Source organism: Ahaetulla prasina, chromosome 12 (assembly GCF_028640845.1).
Source record: "Ahaetulla prasina isolate Xishuangbanna chromosome 12, ASM2864084v1, whole genome shotgun sequence".
NCBI classification, from domain to species: Eukaryota; Metazoa; Chordata; class Lepidosauria; order Squamata; family Colubridae; genus Ahaetulla; species Ahaetulla prasina.
Window position 1 is genome coordinate 12,692,014 of NC_080550.1, and position 21,055 is coordinate 12,713,068.

The 21,055-nt window shown below is 45.2% G+C and overlaps 1 protein-coding gene across 4 annotated transcripts in view; it reads right to left on the reverse strand.

The window, feature by feature from the left end:
- The window catches only part of AARS1 (alanyl-tRNA synthetase 1), a 32,008-nt gene that overhangs the window by 5,069 nt on the left and 5,884 nt on the right, over positions 1–21,055 (reverse strand). For all 4 annotated transcript variants that reach the window (XM_058155602.1, XM_058155603.1, XM_058155605.1 and 1 more), the window contains exons 6-18: positions 18,420–18,611; positions 16,202–16,346; positions 14,639–14,784; positions 14,098–14,206; positions 12,879–13,029; positions 11,494–11,618; positions 10,468–10,612; positions 7,316–7,494; positions 6,940–7,053; positions 5,714–5,920; positions 3,082–3,266; positions 2,342–2,450; positions 1,345–1,458 (exon numbers count right to left, since the gene is read on the reverse strand). In XM_058155602.1, coding sequence (XP_058011585.1) covers positions 1,345–1,458; positions 2,342–2,450; positions 3,082–3,266; positions 5,714–5,920; positions 6,940–7,053; positions 7,316–7,494; positions 10,468–10,612; positions 11,494–11,618; positions 12,879–13,029; positions 14,098–14,206; positions 14,639–14,784; positions 16,202–16,346; positions 18,420–18,611 — 1,921 coding nt within the window. The remainder of the gene's footprint in view (positions 1–1,344; positions 1,459–2,341; positions 2,451–3,081; positions 3,267–5,713; positions 5,921–6,939; positions 7,054–7,315; positions 7,495–10,467; positions 10,613–11,493; positions 11,619–12,878; positions 13,030–14,097; positions 14,207–14,638; positions 14,785–16,201; positions 16,347–18,419; positions 18,612–21,055) is intronic.

A 21,055-nucleotide genomic window follows, 5' to 3' on the forward strand; every position in this document is an offset into this window, starting at 1 on the left:
ATATAATTAATTTAATTCTTTAATCTGGGACTCGTACCTCGGTTTTAATTTACATGAAAGCTGGGACATGATCAGTGAAGTAAAGGCAAGGATAGAGAAAGCTCGAACAGCGTTCTTCAACATGCAAAAGGTCTTCTGCAGTCACGACATAAGCCTAAGACTGAAAATCAGGCTTGTCAGATGTGACATCTTTTCTATCCTGCTCTAAGGAGTAGAGAGTTGGTCTCTGACGGAAAACCACTTGAAGAAACTAGAAATGTGGATTTACAGACGGCTGTTACGTATAAACTGGGTTAACAAAGTCACAAATGAGGTGGTGATAAGCCACCTGGGAAAGCAAAGGGAAATCATCAAAGCCATCAAAAAGCGAAAGTTAGACATGTGATGTGACACCCAGAAAAATACGGCATACTTCCAATTTAATCCTCCAGGGAAAGATTGAAGGCAAACAAGGTCCAGGCAGAAAAAGAACATCACGCTTCAAAACCTTAAGGGACTGGTTTGGACAAAACTCAGCAGCACATTTTCGTGCGGCTGTTGATAAAAATAGGATCGCCAACATAATTGCCAACGTCCAATGATGGATATGGCACAAGAAGAAGAATCTGGGACTGTAATATTCAAGAAAGTAATCCTTCTCCTATTAGCCAAGCGCAGACCTCTCCAGCATACGACAATAAGCACTTAAGGCTTATACACCGCTTCATAGTGCTTTTACAGCACTTTCTGAGCAGTTTACAATGTTAGCATATTGCCTCCCAACATTGAAATGGGTCCTCATTTCACTGACCTCGGAAGGATGGAAGACTGAGTCCACCTTGAGCCGGTCAAGATCGAACTCCTGACAGTGGGCAGAGTCAGCCTGCAATACTGCATTCTAACCACTGCGCTACCACGGCTCCTGAATATCACAGCTACTGAATTTGCATTTGAGAGCCTCTTTGATACCGATATGTAAAGTCCTGTCTGTAAAACCCAGCCAGCAAGTTGTGAACTGCAATTCTTTAGCCAGTAGCTTGGAGATGACCAGCCTTACTAGAGCAGGGGTCGGCAACCTTAAACATTCAAAGAGCCACAAAGGTCCTAACCGAAAGCCCCCACCTTCAATTCTGGAGTCAACCGGAAGTCCGGTTCCCCCACCATAGAGTCTCCTCCTAGCACGGCATCCTTTTTCCTCCACCCAAAAGCCCTATCAATTGTGGAGCCGACTGGAGATAGGGAGCTGCAGCAGAAGGATGAAAGAGCCACATGTGGATCCAGAGCCGCAGGTTGCCGACCCCCTGTACTAGAGGATCCTAAGACAGAGGCTAGAAAGGCCTTTCCTTTCCTTTTCCCTTTCCTTACCTCGCCAAGATCTGCAATTTCACGTTGGACGTCTTTGTTGGGTGTCGTTTGGATCTTCACTTTGGTTTCTAGGTCAGCCAGCTGCTTGTTCAGTCCTTCTGATTTCCTCAAGGCCTTGAAGAGAAAAGGGATGTAAGCAGTGGTGGGATTCAAATAATTTAACAACCGGTTCTCTGCCCTAATAATTTCTTCCAACAACCAGTTCATCAAACTGCTCAGACAGTTAACAACCGGTTCTTCCGAAGTGGTGCGAACCGGCTGAATCCCACAACTGGATGTAAGCAGAGGTGGGCTGCACATAGTTTAACAAGCAATTTGCCAAAAATATGAGCGCGCGTGCACGCCCGCTACACCTAAAACTAGGCTTTTTCGGTGGGGGCGGCTTCCTGCACACCTGCTAGGTCAGCCTCGGTTAGTAGAACAAGAGAGGCGCGCAAATCATCTGGCCAGCGGGACGGGGCAAGGGGCCGGAAAGTGAGATATCTAGGACTGGATAGCGTCGGGGGTGGGATCAACCCATGCTTGGAACGACCGGTTCGGGTGAACCGGTCCAAACTGGCAGCAGCCTCTGCCCAGCATGCCTAAAGGGAAAACAATCAGATTGACTGGTCTCTTAGCTTAAAATTAAACAGGGATCCAATGGATCAGTCCTGGGCCTCTGTGGCTCAGACTGGTAAGACAGTCTGTTATTAACAGGAGCTGCTTGCAATTACTGCAGGTTCAAGCCCCACCAGGCCCAAGGTTGACTCAGCCTTCCATCCTTTATAAGGTAGATAAAATGAGGACCCAGATTGTTGGGGGCAATAAGTTGACTTTGTATATAATATACAAACGGATGAAGACTATTGTTTAACACATTGTAAGCCGCCCTGAATCTTTGGAGAAGGGCGGGATATAAATGCAAATAAAATAAAATAAATAAAAATAAATAGGTCAGGTCCTCAACTCACTCAGCTTTCCCCAGAGCGGTCTGGCGCTCTCTTCCTTCTCCACTGACCTTTTGCGCTTCGGCCCCAGTGACGGCCACTATCCTCCGGATGCCCTTCGCTATCGCTTCTTCTGACACAATGACGAAGTGTCCGGCGTGGCTCGAGTTCTGCAAATGCCTGCAAAAACATGAAAACTTCAGTCCCAAAGGTGCTTTTTTCAGGAGGCGACTGGACTTTCTCGTTTTGTTTTGTTTTTCTTTTGAAGACGTTTCGCTTCTCATCCAAGAAGCTTCTTCAGCTCTGACAGGATAGTGGGGAATGGAAGAATTTATATTCTTTGCAGACAGCTGGACATTTGCATCCTTTTAGAGGAGGGGTCTCTAACCTTGACAACTTCCAGAATTCTGGGAGTTGAAGTCCACAGGTCTTAAAGTTGCCAAGGTTGGAAACCTCTATTTTAGAGGGTCGTTGAAGCACTTGGTGGTTTATCTATGTCCCCAGGATCTCCTGAGTGGCGCTCCTGGTTCCTGTAGTTTGCAATTTTTCTCTCTCTGGAAAATCCATTCCTACTCCCACGCCATTCACGTTGCCTCCTGAAAAAGCCCCTTTGGGATAACCATGACCTGGATGACTGAAAATCTCTACAGCTGGTAAGTTCAGAGGCCGTAGGCAAGTTTTTAATATCTCTCATCTCAGCCAACTGAATAAATGTCTGGATCTGAAGACCTAATCTGCTAGGTAATGCACGATTTACAGTTTTTGGTTTCCCGATGCCTTTCCCCCACCCCCGCAACCGCAATGTACTCACGTGCCCCCGCAGAACTCAACAGATGTGATGGCGCCTGCTGTGCTGGAGGGATCATTCAGCATGTCCTCAACTGGTATGCCAATGGAGACAACACGTACAGGATCTGGGTAAGTCTCATCAAATACTGCTCGGAGGCCTTGGATGGCCTTGGCAGCTGCCAGCGGACAGTCCTTGGCGTACACAACCTGGGAAATTGATCACAGGGACGCTGAAGATTAGCAGATTCCAGGGGAGGGGATCCAGTGGCTGTGCTGTGACTCAGGCCCAAGTAGGTAGTAGGAAACTCAGTCAGTGTAAAAACAAACTTTATTAAAACAGCTGAGAATTACTTCATTCTCAGTGTAGTCCAACTAAATTAAAGCAAATTCCTCCCAACGTAATTCCTCTGTCCTATCGCAAACCTTGGTCCAATTACGCAAACTGCCGAAGGCCTTTCTTGGCAAAAGTTCAGAAGTTACTGATACAAATGCAACAAGACAAAGCTATCAACATTGTTTTCTGGCAAAGAGTCCAAACGCCGTTGCTGGTCTTTTATGGGAGGGGCCAATCATCTCTTGGCCCTACTCCCAAGTCGTCCTCTTTGCTTGAGCTGCTCTTGCCTTCTGGCAGCTCTTCTCATGCGTGCATTAGGAACAGGCTCCTCCTGTTCTCTGCCTCACTACTATCAGCCTCTGGAGGCTCTGGAGTTCGCACATCACTCCCTGATGGCCCTGGTCCCACCTCTGCCTCCGACGCAGAGCCCTCATCCGGGCCTTCCCCAGCCTCCAGGACTGGCCCACACTCTTCCTCAGCCTCATCGCTGTCTGACTCCGTTGCCAGTTCTGCAGGCGGACCACAACAGGCTGTACCTAATGTTTCTTAGTGCAACGGTCTCAAGACCATTCGGTTTTTCTGCCAAGGCATAAAGACCCAGTAGAGGTGAGCAAAATTTGGCCCCTAACCATACCAGAAGAAGACAACACGGGCTTCAGTTTAATTTTCTTTAGGCAGGCGAGCAGCTTCTTAGTATCAACTCTGTAAAATCACACTGGGAAAAGTTAGAATCAGGCCAAAAATCTAGCAGCGGTGTCCACGTGCAATAAATGGACTTGGTTGGTTTTAATAAATAAAAGAATGGGTTAAAATTCAAGGTGTTAAGAGCTGTGGGGGCGCAGTGGTTAGAATATAGTATTGCAGGCTAACTCTGCCCACTGCCAGGAGTTTGATCCTGACCGGCTCAAGGTTGACTCAGCCTTCCATCCTTCTGAGGCTGGTAAAATGAGGACCCACATTGTTGAGGGCAATAGGCCGATTCTGTAAACCGCTTAGAGAGGGCTGTAAAAGCACTGTGATGCGATATATAATTCTAAGTGCTGTTGCTTATTGCTATTCCTCTGGAGTAGGCTTTTACATCTCAACAACCCCTCCTCCTTGCGCTGCCCCCAATAGGATCCTTTCCAGACACAATAGGCTGGGCTATGAATCCTATCATCTCAACCAGAAGGAACCAAGTTGGAGGTGTCTGCTAGTTCCCATTGCTAGTGGGATCATTCCCACACTGACTGATCTTTCTCACCAGCCTCAACAACTTAGTTTTTTTTTTAAAAAAAGAAAGGACCAGGGATGCCAAGGACTAAAGGTGTGCTTTGCATGCTGTGGCATATGGGGTTTGGAGGCCTGGCTTGACCGCTGTTGTCAAGCAAGAAGGAAGAGAGAGTAAAAAATTGAAGCAGCATCTTGTGGCTGTGGACTGCAGCCGAGCGGTCAGGAGGGCTGAGGAGCTGACCTTGCTGTAGGTGTTATATATAGCTATTGATTGATTAGGTGGCATCATCCCTAGACCACATAGATTTCCCATATAGTGGGGAAAATACGAAAGTGCTCGCCGTCTGTCCGAGGTGGGTAAAATGAGGATCCAGATCGTTGGGGGCCAATAGGCTGACTCTGTAAGCCGCTTCAGAGAGGGCTGTAAAGCACTGTGAAGCAGTATATATCGTATTTTTTGGAGTATAAGACGTACCTTTTTCCCCTAAAAAAGAGGGTGAAAATCTGGGTGCGACTTATACTCCGAATGTAGCCCCACCCAGCTTCTCAAATGGAGGTTTCAGAGGCTGAAAAAAGAATCAGAAACAAAGCTTCAGAAAAGAAGCCCCCAAACAGAGCTTCAGAAAAAAAGCCCCCAAACAGAGCAGAGCTTCAGAAAAAAAGCCTCCAAACAGAGCTTTAGAAAAAAAGCCCCCAAACAGAGCTTCAGAGGCTTTTTTTCTGAAGTTCTGTTTTGGAGGCTTTCAGAGGCAGAAAAAAGTTTTTTCTGAAATGGAGTTTCAAAGGCAGAAAAAAAAGCAAAAAAAAAAAAAGCAAGGCACAGAGCTCACAACCAAGGAACCTGTTGCTAAAATTCATCTCTGGGAACAGCTGATTGGGCTTTCTTCTTATTTTCCTCCCCAAAAACTAAGGTGCGTCTTATACTCTGAAAAATACGGGTAAGTCTATTGCTATAAGCAATTGGTAGGGAAAGTAGAGACTGACCTATCTTCTCTACACCCTGATTTGCATCTGGATAAAAAAATCCAGTTGCCTCAGGAACCCAGGGAAGTCATTATATTCCAAAGGGATTCAACGCAAGGACATTGGCCCTCTTGTCTCACTGTACCTTGGCTTCTTGAATCATCCCATTAACAATCTCTTCTGCCTTCTTGATTTCCTGGGTAGACATGGCTCCCTTGGCGGTGAAGTCAAACCGCAATCGGTCCGGAGCCACCAAGGACCCTCGCTGATCGGCTTCTCCCAGCACGGAACGTAAAGCAAAGTTGAGGATGTGGGTAGCAGTATGGTTGCTCATAATGGGCCTTCGCCTTGGCTGAAAGATAAAAGAGAGAGAGGTGACTGGAGATGGCAGGATCTGCAAGGGAAGGAAGGATTCCTTCTCATCAAGGATCCCCAAAAATCAGGATCAATTCTAGTCAGCCAGCTGGGGTCCATAAGTGATCTGGGCAATAGGCTAGTGCAGGGGTCCACCCCCACCCCCTGCTGGGCTGCAGCCCACTACTAGGCCGTGAGCCATTTGGAAGCGGGCGTGGTGAACAAGCATTTCCACTTTATGTGAGCAGCAGGCTGTTATGGCCCATCAGCGGCCAGAAGATAGTGGCAGACTCGGACAGTGAGGAGGTTGGGGAGGAACATGGGTCAGTCCTGGAGTCTGGCGAAGGCTCTGATGAGCGCTCTGCGTCTGAGGCAGAGACGGGGCCAGGGCTGTCTGACAATTATCAGCTGCCTTCGGAGTCGAATATCAGTGGGGCAGAACAGCTGGAAGCTGTTCCTGATGTGCGCATGCGCAGAGCTGCCAGGAGAAGGGAACAGCTAAGGAACAAGGGCCGACTCAGGAGTAAAGGCACAGGTGGATGGTGAATGGCCCCTCCCATAGGGAATAAAGAGGAGCGAAGGGGAGAGGAGTTTGCAGGAGACAATTAGTTCAGTTCAGGAGGGTGAAGATCTGTTCCTGACTTCTTGCCAAGTAATTGCTGCTACAGAGTGGCGTTAGGAAGATTATCGGCCTGGCAACTCTCCAAACCTGATAAAAGTCTGTAGTTGTGAATGGGGAAGCCTAACTCAGAACACAGGCGAGCACATGCATGCGCACTTGATTTGCATGAGCGATGGGCATGTGTGCCTGCCACTTGTGCAAATGGAGCTACGCACGCACCCTTGTCGGCCACTTGCGTGGAACCATACCGTCCTCCCCTTACAAAGCCTGAAAGGTTGGGGAACTCTGGGCTAGTGCATCCAATTTTAACCCGGGTTTGACCATATGAAAAGCATTAGATGGAAAGAATCCAAGTCAAATTTCTTTTACCGTTTTTCCTCCTCGAGTCAACTCACCTCATCAATAAACAACCGCACAAAATCTCCCACCTTCAGGCTCCCATAGACGGTGCCCACGTGGAGCACGTAACCTCCTCGGACTTGTACGTTTTTCACCGTAAATTCCGTCTTCTGCAAAGCAAAGGAGAGAGTCGGCGGACGTGGTTCATCAACTCAACCAAGGAGATTGATAGCAAGACCGATCCCAACGAGCCGAGAGCATGCTAGATCCTAGCACCTGTTCTGATCGCTTACTAGACTGAAGAACCAGTTGTGATCCTCCAACTTGCTAGTCAGCAGGCATTAAGGGGGAGAAGGATAGTGTATTTGTCTACCAAGCCCTCCCATCCTGAAACGGATCGAAGTTCCCACCAAATCTATTCGGCCAACCTACATCTTCGGCGCCATCGTCTTCTTTAACGAAGTAGCCTTCGTCGTAGATCTGTCCACCCTGCTCAGCGTAGAAACAGGTCTGGTCCAGTACAACTCCACACTCTTGGCCTGTATGAACTTCCTCCACAAAGATCTTTTCCCGTCGGAGAGCTTTCACTGTGGCCCCAGGGTTACCAAATTCTGTAGGTCAAAACGAAACACTCCAAATAGGGTAAAAAAAAAAAGGTCAGGTGAACTTCGTATCACATCAGGAAGCAACAAGGACCATGCAAAAGATGGGCAAGGACAGCCTTGACATTTGCAGAAGAGTGTCAGCCTTCCAGGAAAACCCCCAACTCCAAGCAAAAACTCCGAAGCAAGCATCTTTCAAAGTTTTATTTACTAGGATAGGTACCGTATTTTTCGGTAAGGTACCGTATTTTTTGGTAAGACGCACCGGAGTATAAGACACACCTTAGTTTTTGGGGAGGAAAATAAGAAAAAAGTTGACTGGCAGATGGATCGGCCTCCCAGAATACCCGCAATCAGCTGTTCCAGAAGTGAATTTTAGCAACAGGTTCCTTGATTGTGAGCTCTGTACCTTGCTTTTTTTTTTTTTGCTTTTTTTCCCTGCCTCTAAAACTTCTGAAACTCTGTTTCGGAAAAAAACTTTTTTCTGCCTCTGAAAGCCTCTGAAACAGAGCTTCAGAAAAAAAGCCTCTGAAGCTCTGTTTGGAGGCTTCTTTTCTGAAGGTCTGTTGGAGGCTTCTTTTCTGAAGCTCTGTTTGGAGGCTTCTTTTCTGAAGCTCTATTTGGGGGCTTTTTTTCTGAAGCTCTGTTTGGGGGCTTTTTTTCTGAAGCTTCTTTCAGCTTCTGAAACCTCTGTTTGAGAAGCTGCGTGGGCTACATTCGGAGTATAAGACGCACCCAGATTTGCCACCCTCTTTTTTGGGGGGAAAAGGTGCGTCTTACACTCCAAAAAATACGGTAAACTGGCACATCTGGGAAAACCGAATCTGAGAGGTCTGGGTTTTCCCTCAGTAAATCAAACCACCCCAACCATTCCCTGACTCCTCAGTCGATCACATGCTCCAAGCATCAACTGTCCCATCTCGAGACAGCTCTCCGACCACTCCTTCTCCAGAAGTAGGATCGGCCTGACCTTCACCAACAGAAGAATGCTATTATGTCTACAGACAATCCCTCTACTAAATCCCCCCCTCCTACTTTCCCACACAGGAGAAAAATGGCAGCACAGAAGCTTCAGGCCTAATATGGCTTCCAAAGCTGACAAAGAGACCATTCAGGGGCCAGCCTTCCTCAGCTGGATGTGTTAGGATACAATCCCCAGAATTTATTGCCTGCAAGTCCCTACTCATCTGGAGGTGTTTTACATACCTAGGAAAACATGTTGGCCCTGGGACGGGCAGAAGATGCTGCATAAAGGAACAGCCTGATTCTATTATTATAATTGGTTCTATTATTATTACTGCTATTATATTATTACTATCGCTATTAGTTTGTGTGTTAATATTTACTACCAACTTTCTTTGGTTTTGTTCCATTTGTAAATGATAACTCTGACAATGCAGTGTTTTTTCAAAAAATGTTTATAAATGAAAATTTATATATATATTTTATATATACTTTATATATTATAACTGTCTGGTTCGGTTCTGCAACCCAACAAGAAAGACACAGACTTCAGAGGATAATTAGAACTGCAGAAAAAATAATGGCTACCAACCTGCCTTCCATTGAGGACCTGTATACTGCACGAATCAAGAAGAGGGCCGTGAAAATATTTACAGATCCCTCACATCCTGGACATAAACTGTTTCAACTCCTACCCTCAAAACGACGCTACAGAGCACTGCACACCAGAACAACTAGACACAAGGACAGTTTTTTCCCGAAGGCCATCACTCTGCTAAACAAATAATTCCCTCAACACCGTCAAACTATTTACTAAATCTGCACTACTATTAATCTTCTCATTGTTCCCATCACCAATCTCTTTCCACTTATGACTGTATGACTGTAACTTTGTTGCTGGCAATCCTTATGATTTATATTGATATATTGACCATCAATTGTGTTGTAAATGTTGTACCTTGATGAAGGTATCTTTTCTTTTATGTACACTGAGAGCAATGTTCCCTCTAATTTTTCACGAGTCTGAGCAAGCACACTAACTCCCTGAGCGGTCCCTTGGACCACTGTGAGCAACATCAGACGTGCGGGTCATGCCAGCATCGCATCCATTCAAGTCACATGATTTATTAAATCCATTCATTTATTTTATTTATTTATTATTATTATTATTATTATTTTATTTTATTTATTTATTATTATTATTATTATTTATAATTATTCATTTATTAAATCCATCCGTTCAAGTCACATGATTTATTAAAAGAATCAAACAGATTCGGCTAGCTAAAACTTTTAGCTAGAATCGGCTAGCTAAAAGTTTTAGCTAGCCAAATCTGTGCTGGGCAGCTAATCAACATCATTTGACAGGCGTTGATTAGCTGCGCAGCACAGATTCGCTAGCTAAAACTTTTAGTTAGAATCGGCTAGCTAAAAGTTTTAGCTAGCCGAATCTGTGCTGGGCAGCTAATCAACGCCTGTCAAATTCGTTGATTAGCTGCGCGCTGAATCGACTAGCTAAAAGTTTTAGCTAGCCGAATCTGTGCTGGGCAGCTAATCAACGCCTGTCAAATTACGTTGATTAGCTGCGCAGCACAGATTCGGCTAGCTAAAAGTTTTAGCTAGCCAAATCTGTGCTGGGCAGCTAATCAACGCCTGTCAAATTACGTTGATTAGCTGCGCAGCACAGATTCGGCTAGCTAAAAGTTTTAGCTAGCCGAATTTGTGCTACGCAGCTAATCAACATCATTTGACAGGCGTTGATTAGCTGCGCAGCACAGATTTTCTGTGCGCGGAGACCGTGTCAGCAGTGCGCATTTGCGCACGCGCGCAGCTTAGAGGGAACAGTGACTGAGAGCATCTGCACCAAGACAAATTCCTTATATGTCCAATCACACTTGGCCAATAAAAAATTCTATTCTATTCTATTCTATTCTATTCTATTCTATTCTATTCTATTCTATTCTATTCTATTCTATTCTATTCTATCTATATATAAAAAAGGAACAGCTTGGAACTCACCATAGAAGCCTTCTGGATCTGACCGATAGTTGTATTTCGGGGAGTCGTCAGTGGGCTCCAGTCCTCTGGCACGCAGATCTTCAATTGCATAGATGTCCAACATGATGAGATCTTCGTCGCCACCTCCTTTGCCCTGGGACTTCAGCTGGAAATGTAACAAACCCAAACGTGAAAGTTGGATTAAGGGACTCAGTTGAGGTTTGGTGCTATTATCTTATTCTACTGCACCAAAGGAAGTTAAGTCAAGGCCTTTTCTTTCTTTTTTCTCTTTGTCCTATACCCGTGATGGCGAACCGATGGCACACGTGCCAGAGGTGGCAAACAGAGCCCTCTCTAGGGGCACATGGGCTGTCACCCCAGCCCAGCTCCATCGGGTTTCTCCGTGGAAAGAGAGGGAAAGAGAGAAAAAGACGGAGAAAGAGAGGGGGTGAAAGAGAGAGAGAGACAGAGAGGGGGTGAGAGAGAGAGAGAAAAAGGGGAGGAGAGAGAGAGGGGAAAGAGAGAGCGAGAGAGACAGGAGGGGGGAAAGACAGAGAGAAGGGGGGGAACAGAGAGAGAGAGAGAGAGGGAAAGAGAAATGATATTACAAAAGTTTTTCTTTTTTATTGTTGCTAAATGTAATTCAAAAGCAGGGGAAAAAATGAAGGGGCATAAAAGTGCATTTATCACGTTTACGTTAGAACAATTAGCTGAACTCTGCCTTGTTTATCATTATTTTAGGTCGTAAAACCTCAGCAATCAAGTTAAATTGCCGTGTGGTCACTTTTGCGATAAAGAAGTGGGTTTTGAGTTGAGGTTTGGGCACTCGGTTGCTAAAAGGTTCGCCACCACTTGCCCTATGCTTTTCCCTCCCTTATTTCCCTCCTGTTTTCTTTTGTATTTTATATTACAAACTAATAAAAAAAAAAAAAACACCTCACCTTTTTCAGGGCCCTTGTAACTTTGACTGGTCCCTAAACGGAGAGTTCTTAAGTCAAGCGCCACCCTGTTAAGATTGAGATCGGGTCAGCAGTAGCCCAGCCCTACCTGAGCGGTCTTCCTTTCTTCCTCAAAGGCCTCCATGTCGACTCTTAGCCCTTTTTCTTCCGCAATTAGCCCCGTGAGATCTACAGGGAAGCCATACGTATCGTAGAGGAGCCAGGCGGTGTCTCCTGGACGGGGACCAGAAAGAAAGCAAGCCAACAGTCAAAGCCAGGGGTGAAATCTAAATTTTTTTGCTACCGGTTCTGTGGGCGTGGCTTGGTGGCGGGGTCATGTGACTGGGTGGGCGTGGCTATGTAACCATGTGACTGGGTGATCAAAAGACAGCAACTCACTAACAGTGTGCTGCTGGTGGACGGTTGGACTAGATGACCTCCGGGTCCCTTCCAACCCTGGATTATACTCTGAAGCTGCGTCTAGTGCCAGGTTGGTACTCCTTCCTTCCTTTCCTCCTTCCTTCCCTCCCTCCTTCCTTCCTTTCTCTCAAAAACGAACACCCCCCCACCCCATTTTTTGCCTAGCAGGCTTCAGGAAAGCCTGCTGGGAGGAAAAACAGACTCCCCCACCCCACTTATTCAGTTGAACAAGAATAAAGGCGAAAAAGTAAGAACGATGAGTACTATGAGCAGGGAAAGCACAGAACTGCCTGCTGACTAGGCTCACGAGCAATGAAGGAATAAATTATGCAGAAAAATACAGAACGAAGGTGGAAAAGAGTTGAGCCGTTTTGTATCTGGGTCTCCTTTCTCCGCCTGATGGAGGAATTCTGCCTCTTTGGTCACCTCAAGAGACTTTACCCTTAAGACTCAAGCAAAAGTCGCCAGAAAGATTCTGTCGGGTCCACCATTGTTGGCTTGGCGCCTCGCTGGCATCCTGCCATCGAAGGACCAGGGGGGCGAGGGACAAATGGGCAATAAACCTGTATGTATCTATTGTGGGAATTGTGGGTGGGTGGGTGGGGGGAATGACAGCTGAGGAAGAGCAGATCAAAATGGAACCAGTTCATGCCAGGCATCTTCAAGGCCGTTTACCCTGTGTGGAAAGTTACCGGCCCAAACATCTCAGCGTTCCCAAAGCATCTCGGTGGCATCGCATTGGCTGGATTTAAACTAGTCATGAAGGGAGGGACTGGGAGTGAAGGAAACAGTTTTGTATTGATGTGCGGGAAACTCAAGATTCCCCCTAACTTTACTGCAACTAGCATCTTTTAGTAAAAGTACCTTTCACTTCAATCGAATGGGAGTCGAGGGTTTTTCTTTCCTAAGAGATCAGACTGGGGCAGGTCTGACAGATTCCTATCCAGCCCTACCGTATGTTATAACGACGAATGACCTTTTAAGAGAAGTAAGACTATTCTGGGAGATGTTGATTTCACATGATCTTTTGAATTAATGGGGGGCTATTAATAGGAAGGGTAACATATTACATACCGGGGATTATTTTATTGTCTCCCAAGCTCTGAATCTTCCTGTCAAGAATGCGGCGTCCTCGGTTGAGTGTCTTCAAGAACTGCACCTCCTCTTCGTTGATAATATCTTTCACCATGTCTGGATCTTTCGTCAGTTCGGGGAAGGCTCCACCCTGAGAAGAACAGGATTAGGTGAAGGAAGGTCACCTCCTCTCCTCAGCCATCCATACATCTTAGAGAAGTGTGAGGAGCAGCGTTCCCTGATACTTTCTAGGTAGTGTGGAGACTACAATTCCCAGAATTTCAGTGGGTTAGTGTATGATTTTATTCTACAGTAGTGGCCAAAATTGTGGAAACCTTTTGGGAAAAGTGTATTTTTTTTTTAATTTACATTTATATCCCGCCCTTCTCCGAAGACTCAGGGCGGCTTACAGTGTGTAAGGCAATAGTCTCATTCTATTTGTATATTTACAAAGTCAACTTATTGCCCCCCGAACAATCTGGGTCCTCATTTTACATACCTTATAAAGGATGGAAGGCTGAGTCAACCTTGGACCTGGTGGGACTAGAACCTGCAGTAATTGCAGGCAGCTGTGTTTTAATAACAGGCTTCTTACAGCCTGAGCCACACCGCGGCCCAGCTAATAATACCACTTTCTTTTGGAAGTAGTACCATAAAATTATATAGCAATGGAAAGACAATTTAATCAAGAATGTAATGCAATAACTTTTATGAAGGATTTGCTATTAGAATAGCAGTTACAATATAAAGAAGAAAAATGAAACACACAGAAAAAGCGAGATGTACAAAAATTATCACTATGTCAGTTAATACTTCATTGGGTAACTTTTAGTATGAATTATGGCCTTACAACGTCTTCCCATGAAGTGAACCAAGTCTTTCAGTTCTGCAGCTGTTATCATGTGAAACCAAAATTAAATGATGGCTTCTGTTAACTGGGTTTTATTGCTGGGTCGGTTCTGACTAACAAGTTTTTTTAGTCAGCTCCATAGATTTTCAAGTGGGTGAAGGTCTGGGCTCTTCCCAGGCCATTCCAGCAGCGGAATAGGATTATCTTGAAACTCCAAACAAAAAACAAAAACCTAGTGGTGTTAATAGCCATCAAACCTCAAAAAATACACTTTTCCCAAAAGGTTTCCACAATTTTGGCCACTGCTGTGACTAGAAGGCAGGAGGTTGGGGACAAGTGCTCAAGAGCAAAACACGAGAGTAGGATTACCAGGGACTGAACCACCACATCAACCAGCGTGGCGAAGAATCCCTTGGGAGCATTGAGCTTCTCATGAGCGTAGCGCACAGCACGTCGGAGGATGCGCCTCAAAACATACCTGCAGTAAGGAACAAGGAAGAGAGAGGCTGTTTTACATTCTGGCTAGTCATATTTCTGAAAATACTGAGATGCAGAGAGAATGGACTACGAGTGCATTAGGGCAGAGGTCCCCAACCTCCCGGGCTACAGCCCGGAACTGGGCCCCAAAAGGCAAAGTATGTGTGTGTGTGTAGCTCTGTTTACACAAGCAGCTGTTTGTGAGAGCGGCACGCACACACGCAGGTTACAGAAATGGAGCTGCGCAAACGAGTGCGCATACCTGCCGCGTGCACAGAACCATCCCTTCTCCCCCTCTCCTGCTGGGCTGCCAAGCCGGAAAGGTTAGGGACAGCTCCATTAGGGGGAAAAGCTTCGAAGGGGGTCCCAGCGCCTTTGTTCCGTTTCGAGGAATCCCCCAGGCGTCACCCCAGGGAATTATGGGCAGCCTCACCCTCTGCCGGTGTTATCGGGTCTCCCTCCATCTGAAAGGGCTATGGTGATGGTTCGGGCGTGGTCAGCCAGGACTCGATAAGCCATATCTATGCCATCAACATCTTCCTCAGCAACCTGGCCAGCGTAAGGTCGGCAGCCAGTCCCCTGGGAAAAAGAAGGAATGAAACCGGAAATTTTCATGAATGTGAGTCAGTGCCAATATTTACTTAGTATTTACTATATATATATATGTGTGTGTGTCCCTCTCTCTCTCTCTTTCTCTCTCTCTCTCTATATATATATTTATTTGTTTTCTGAGGTTTTCACGGGTGTTTGTATGTAGGTCTTTGGTTGTTCAGGTTTTCTCTCATGTAAAATTGGAAGTGTCTTGGCGACGTTTCGACGAAGTCTCATTCGTCATCTTCAGGCTTCAGCTTCATTTTGCTCCCAGAAGTACTTCCAATTTTACACGGGAGAAAACCCGAACAACCAAAGACATATACATACACACACACACACACAGGTATATGTATCAGAAATCTTGGTGGTGCAGTGGTTCGAATGCAATATTGCAGGCTAACTCTGCCCACAGCCTGGAGTTCGATCTGGACCAGCTCAAGGTTGATTCAGCCTTCCATCCTTCTGAGGTCAGTAAAATGAGGACCGGGGTGAAATCTAAATTTTTTCCCTACTGGTTCTGTGGGTGTGGCTTAATTGGTGGGTGTGGCTTGATGGTCAGGTGACTGAATGGGCATGGCCAATAATAATAATAAGTAATAAAAATGATAAAGTATACAAAACTTGGGCGCGTCCGGTCTACCTTCTTTAAAAATAGAGGCACCGGTCTACTAATTGCCTTTTTTTGGGAGGCACCAGTCTACCTTCTTTAAAAATAGAGGCACCGGTCTACTAATTGCCTTTTTTTGGGAGGCACCGGTCTACTTTCTTTAAAAATAGAGATACCGGTCTACTAGCCACCGACAACGGTAATCAGCTGTAGTGCAGTCCTTTGAAGCACCACGGCACTCATTTAAGGCCATTTGCAGCTATATCACCACTGAGAGCTTCAGGGACAGAGAAGAGGAACAGCGAGGTGTGGGCGGTGGAGGGAGGGGCAGGGATTTTTGCTACCAGTTCTCCGAACTACCCGCCCCCAATGCTATCGGATCGCGCGATCTTGTCCGAAGTGGGATCATTTCACCCCTGATGAGGCTCCAGATTGTTGGGGGAAATATGCTGGCTTTGTAAACTGCTCAGAGAGGGCTGTTAAGCACCATAGGGCAGTATGTAAGTGGAACTGCTATTATTTCTTATATTGATAATCCGTTTTTCCTTGAGATTTCGAATACTGATTTTGAGATTCGCTCCAACGTTGAAAGCTTTTAAAAATAAACTGGAACAGCCATTTGTCTGAACTGGTGTAGGGCCTCCTGCTAGAGCAGGGGGTTGGACTAGAAGACCTCCAAGGTCCCTTCCAACTCTTGTGATTCTGTTATTAACATGACTTTAACAGCCTGAGCTATGCTATCCAGAGGCTGAGCCATGTATTGACAAACTGACCCACCCTGAACTTGGGACATACCTTCTGAATAGCCTCAAAATAAGGCACAAAAAGATCGGTGTCATAATTGGACATTTTGTTTTGCAACACGGACACCAGCCGTTCCAGCCCCATCCCGGTGTCGATGCTTTTCTTCGGCAGCGGTTTCAAGGTCCCGTCAGCCTCTCTGGCCCAAGAAAAAAAATAAAAATAAAAATAATAAATAACTAAATAAATAAATAAATAACTAAATATTATATATATATATATCGATCGTATTTTTCAGAGTATAAGACGCACCTTAGTTTTTGGGGAGGAAAATAAGAAAAAAGCTGATTGGCGGGTGGATCAGCCTCCCGGAATACTCCCCCAATCAGCTGTTCTCAGAGGTGAATTTTAACAACAGGTTTCTTGGTTGTGAGCTCTGTGCCTTGCTTTTTTTTTTTTTTTTTTTGCTTTTTTTTCTGCCTCTGAAACATCTGAAACAGCTTCAGAAAAAAAGCCTCTGAAGCTCTGTTTGGGGGCTTCTTTTCTGAAGCTCTGTTTGGAGGCTTTTTTTCTGAAGCTCTGTTTGGGGCTTTTTTTCTGAAGCTCTGTTTGGGGCTTTTTTTCTGAAGCTCTGTTTGGGGCTTTTTTTCTGAAGCTCTGTTTGGAGGCTTGGCTTTTTTTCTGAAGCTCTGTTTGGGGCTTTTTTTCTGAAGCTCTGTTTGGAGGCTTTTTTTCTGAAGCTCTGTTTGGAGGCTTTTTTTCTGAAGCTCTGTTTGGAGGCTTTTTTTCTGAAGCGCTGTTTCAGAGGCTTTTTTTCTGAAGCTCTGTTTGGGGCTTTTTTTCTGAAGCTCTGTTTGGGGCTTTTTTTCTGAAGCTCTGTTTGGGGCTTTTTTTCTGAAGCTCTGTTTGGGGCTTTTTTTCTGAAGCTCTGTTTGGAGGCTTTTTTTCTGAAGCTCTGTTTGGAGGCTTTTTTTCTGAAGCTCTATTTGGAGGCTTTTTTTCTGAAGCTCTGTTTGGAGGCTTTTTTTCTGAAGCGCTGTTTCAGAGGCTTTTTTTCTGAAGCTCTGTTTGGGGCTTTTTTTCTGAAGCTCTGTTTGGGGCTTTTTTTCTGAAGCTCTGTTTGGGGCTTTTTTTCTGAAGCGCTGTTTCAGAGGCTTTTTTTCTGAAGCGCTGTTTCAGAGGCTTTTTTCCTGAAGCTCTGTTTGGAGGCTTTTTTTCTGAAGCTCTGTTTGGAGGCTTTTTTTCTGAAGCGCTGTTTCAGAGGCTTTTTTTCTGAAGCTCTGTTTGGAGGCTTTTTTCCTGAAGCTCTGTTTGGAGGCTTTTTTCCTGAAGCTCTGTTTGGAGGCTTTTTTTCTGAAGCGCTGTTTCAGAGGCTTTTTTTCTGAAGCTCTGTTTGGAGGCTTTTTTTCTGAAGCTCTGTTTCAGAGGCTTTTTTTCTGAAGCTCTGTTTGGAGGCTTTTTTTCCTGAAGCTCTGTTTCTGATGCTTTTTTCAGCCTCTGAAACCTCCATTTGAAAACCTGGGCAGGGCTACATTCCAAGTACAAAAAGCACACAGATTTTTATCCTCTTTTTTGGGGGAAAAAGGTGCGTCTTATATTCCGAAAAATACGGTATTTGTAATAATCATTGGGATTAGGAAACACGAGCAGAAATCCAGTCCTTCCCCTTCGTCCCAACTTCATGCAAACTAGAAACTCCAATTTTAAACCGTGTATTTAAAAGCAAATTAAAACCAATACAGAGCAATGAAAGGTAGTCTTTGACTTACAATACGGTTCTTTTAATGAAGTTACAACAGCGCTGAAAAGTGACTTATGACCGTTTTTCACACTTACGACCACTGCAGGATCCCCACGTTCAAGTAACCAAATATTCAGACACTTGACAACTGGCATCTATTTATGACGGTCGTTGTGTCCTGGGGGGGTCATGCGGTCGCCTTTTGTGACTTTTGATAAGCAAAGTCAATGGGGAAGCCAGATTGACTTAACAACCGGGTTACTAATTTAGCAACTGTTAACTCCACTTAACGACTGTGGCTAGAAAGGTCGCAAAGTGGGGCAAATGTTTCACTTAGCAACAGAAATTCTGGGCTTAATTGTGGCCGAAAGTTGGGGACTACCTGCACATAGGTAAAACAAATACATCATGCACATATATATATATAAATATAAAAGCGGGGATGAAATTCTTCAGTGCTCTTCCTCTGATTGACTGGGAAAACCCACACCTGGGAGATCTCAAGCCAAAGGAAACCGATTCCCGCATCACCTGTTGAACTGTATGAACACCAAATTCCAGATCTCAAGCACGTTGGGATCGTCTTGATTGACAAGGTGGGAAGCGTCTCGGTCCCCGATCCGGTCGTAATGCATCTCGCTGCAAGGGCCACAAGGCCCTGTGTCTCCCATTTCCCAGAAGTTGTCCTTCATGCTTCCCGGAAGAATCCTACTCTCTGCCAGACTGAAGGAGAAAAAGCTCCATGAGTAACAAGAGTGAGGAAAAGAGCCCACAAGTCATAACTTCAGTGCTCTGGATTAATTAGAAGCCCACACTTATTTTCAAATAGCTTTGAAAATATTCAATAGCCAGCGCCGTGGTGGCACAGTGGTTAGAAGGCGGTATTGCAGGCTAACTCATTGCTCACTGCCTGGAGTTTGATTCTGATTCAGCCTTCCGTCCTTACGAGGTCAGTAAAATGAGGACCCAGATTGTTGGGGGCAATAGGCTGACTCTGTAAACCGCTTAGAGGGGGCTGTAAAGCACGGGGAAGTGGTATATAAGTCTAAGTGCTAGTGCTATTGCTCTGCTCACTGCAAGGAGTTCGATCCTGATGGGGCTCAAGGTTGACTCGGCCTCCCATCCTTCCATGGTCAGTAAAATGAGGACCCAGATAGTTGGGGGCAATAGGCTGACTCTATAAACCGGGACACGGTGGCTCAGGGGCTAGGACATTGAGCTTGTTGATCAAAAGGTCGGCAGCTCAGTGGTTCGAATCCCTAGTGCTGCCGTGTAACGGGGTGAGCTCCCGTTACTTGTCCCAGCTTCTGCCAACCTAGCAGTTTCGAAAGCACGTAAAAATGCAAGTAGAAAAAATAGGGACCACCTCTGGTGGGAAGGGAACAGCGTTCTGTGCATCTTTGGCGTTGAGTCATGCCGGCCACATGACCACGGAGACGTCTTCGGACAGCGCTGGCTCTTCGGCTTTGAAACGGAGATGAGCACTGCCCCCTAGAGTCGGCAACGACTAGCATGTATGTGCGAGGGGAACCTTTACCTTTACCTTATAAACCGCTAAGAGGGGGTTGTAAAGCACTGTGAAGCGGAATATAAGTCTAAGTGCTTGTGCTATTTCCCTCCACTTTTGTGCCCTCCAGATGTGACCCTGGGAACATGAAATTGCAAGAACTGCAGTCCCATCACAAATGGACAGTGTGAGTTTAGGAAAGTGTTGTGTCTTGCCCGCTCTCACCGCAGCCGGGGCCTTCTTATCTGCTTCCGAACGCTGAGGAATGTCCTAGTATGCCTCCCGGCCCCAGCCCTGGCTCCATGCCCAGACAGGCCGAGGAAGAAGTGCTTCCAACCCCCAGCTCTGGCTCCATGCCCAGGCAAACGGAGCAACTAGACCCCTCCCCGACAGCATGTGAGCCTGAGGGAGGTCAATTGCCAACAGCTGCAGACTGGAGTGACCCTCGCGTCAGAAGACTTGATAGGCGGAGGCAACAGAAGGAAGGGAGAGGCAGGCCTGGATAAGTGCTGAGTCATGGAGCCACACCCCATGGCCTATATAAAGGACCTGCTTTCTGGCATTTTCTGAGTCAGGCAAAGTCTAAACATATCTTGCTGAAGTCACTTTCTGGTCTCCTGCCTGCCCTGAGGACTTTGCTAGAACTTTGGCAGAGCTGCAGAGGCACGCCTGATTCGGATTTCCCTGACCCGGCCGTCAGCGGAGGAGTGGGACACGACAGAAAGTTGGTATTTGAAATCCACGTAGCAAGGTTGTTTTTTTTTTATCCTCACCCACGAGAATGTGATTAGGAAAATATTAGAATATGCTGAAATGAACGCTTGCAATTAAAGAGAAAGAACAAACTGAATATTATGTGATATGGAAATTATTTTATCAAGGGTTAGAGAATAAAAATGGAAGTTGGAAATAAAAGGAGATTAAAGTAGAAAATATGTCAAGATAAGAGATGTAAAAAGTACGATGGTGGTTATTATGAATATTAGGATTATATTTTTATTAGAAGATACGTTAAAAGGGAAAAATGAATAGGTTTACTATGTTCAGTATTCCAATTGTAAGATCAGATAATTAATATCAGTGTAATGAATGCTGTTGTAAATCTTGATGGTTATTGTCCAGACATATTTGTACCCAGATGACACACTGTTTAAGGGAAACTGGAGTGTTTATATTAAAAAATAAAAAATAATTTTTTAAAAAAGTTTTTTTTAAAGTAATAAGTAATTTTAAAGTAAGTCACACTCGTAAAATTAAGATAGTGCTATTTAAAACTATAAATACTGACAAGAAACACCCCATCAGCTGGGATAATGCTCCTTTCTTTTTATTTTGTGCAGCCAAATAATAACCCATTTTGGAAGATTCTTGGTAAAAATGGTGGTTTAAAACATCCAATACAAGATGCAAGCCAGATGGTCAATATGTGGTTTCTGAATAGCCTGCTTTCCACTAAACCAAAGTTTCATATATTTCTTTCTTTCTTTCAGGATCCCTTCCCACTTCTAAAAATTACGCCGGACTCTAAAAAGAGTGATGGGATTTTATTTATTTATTTTATTTATTTATTTATTTATTTTACTAAATAATAACACACTATTATTTTTAAACATGGCAAATAATTTCTATTTTACAGACCCCTGTCGGAGGTCCTGGGAAT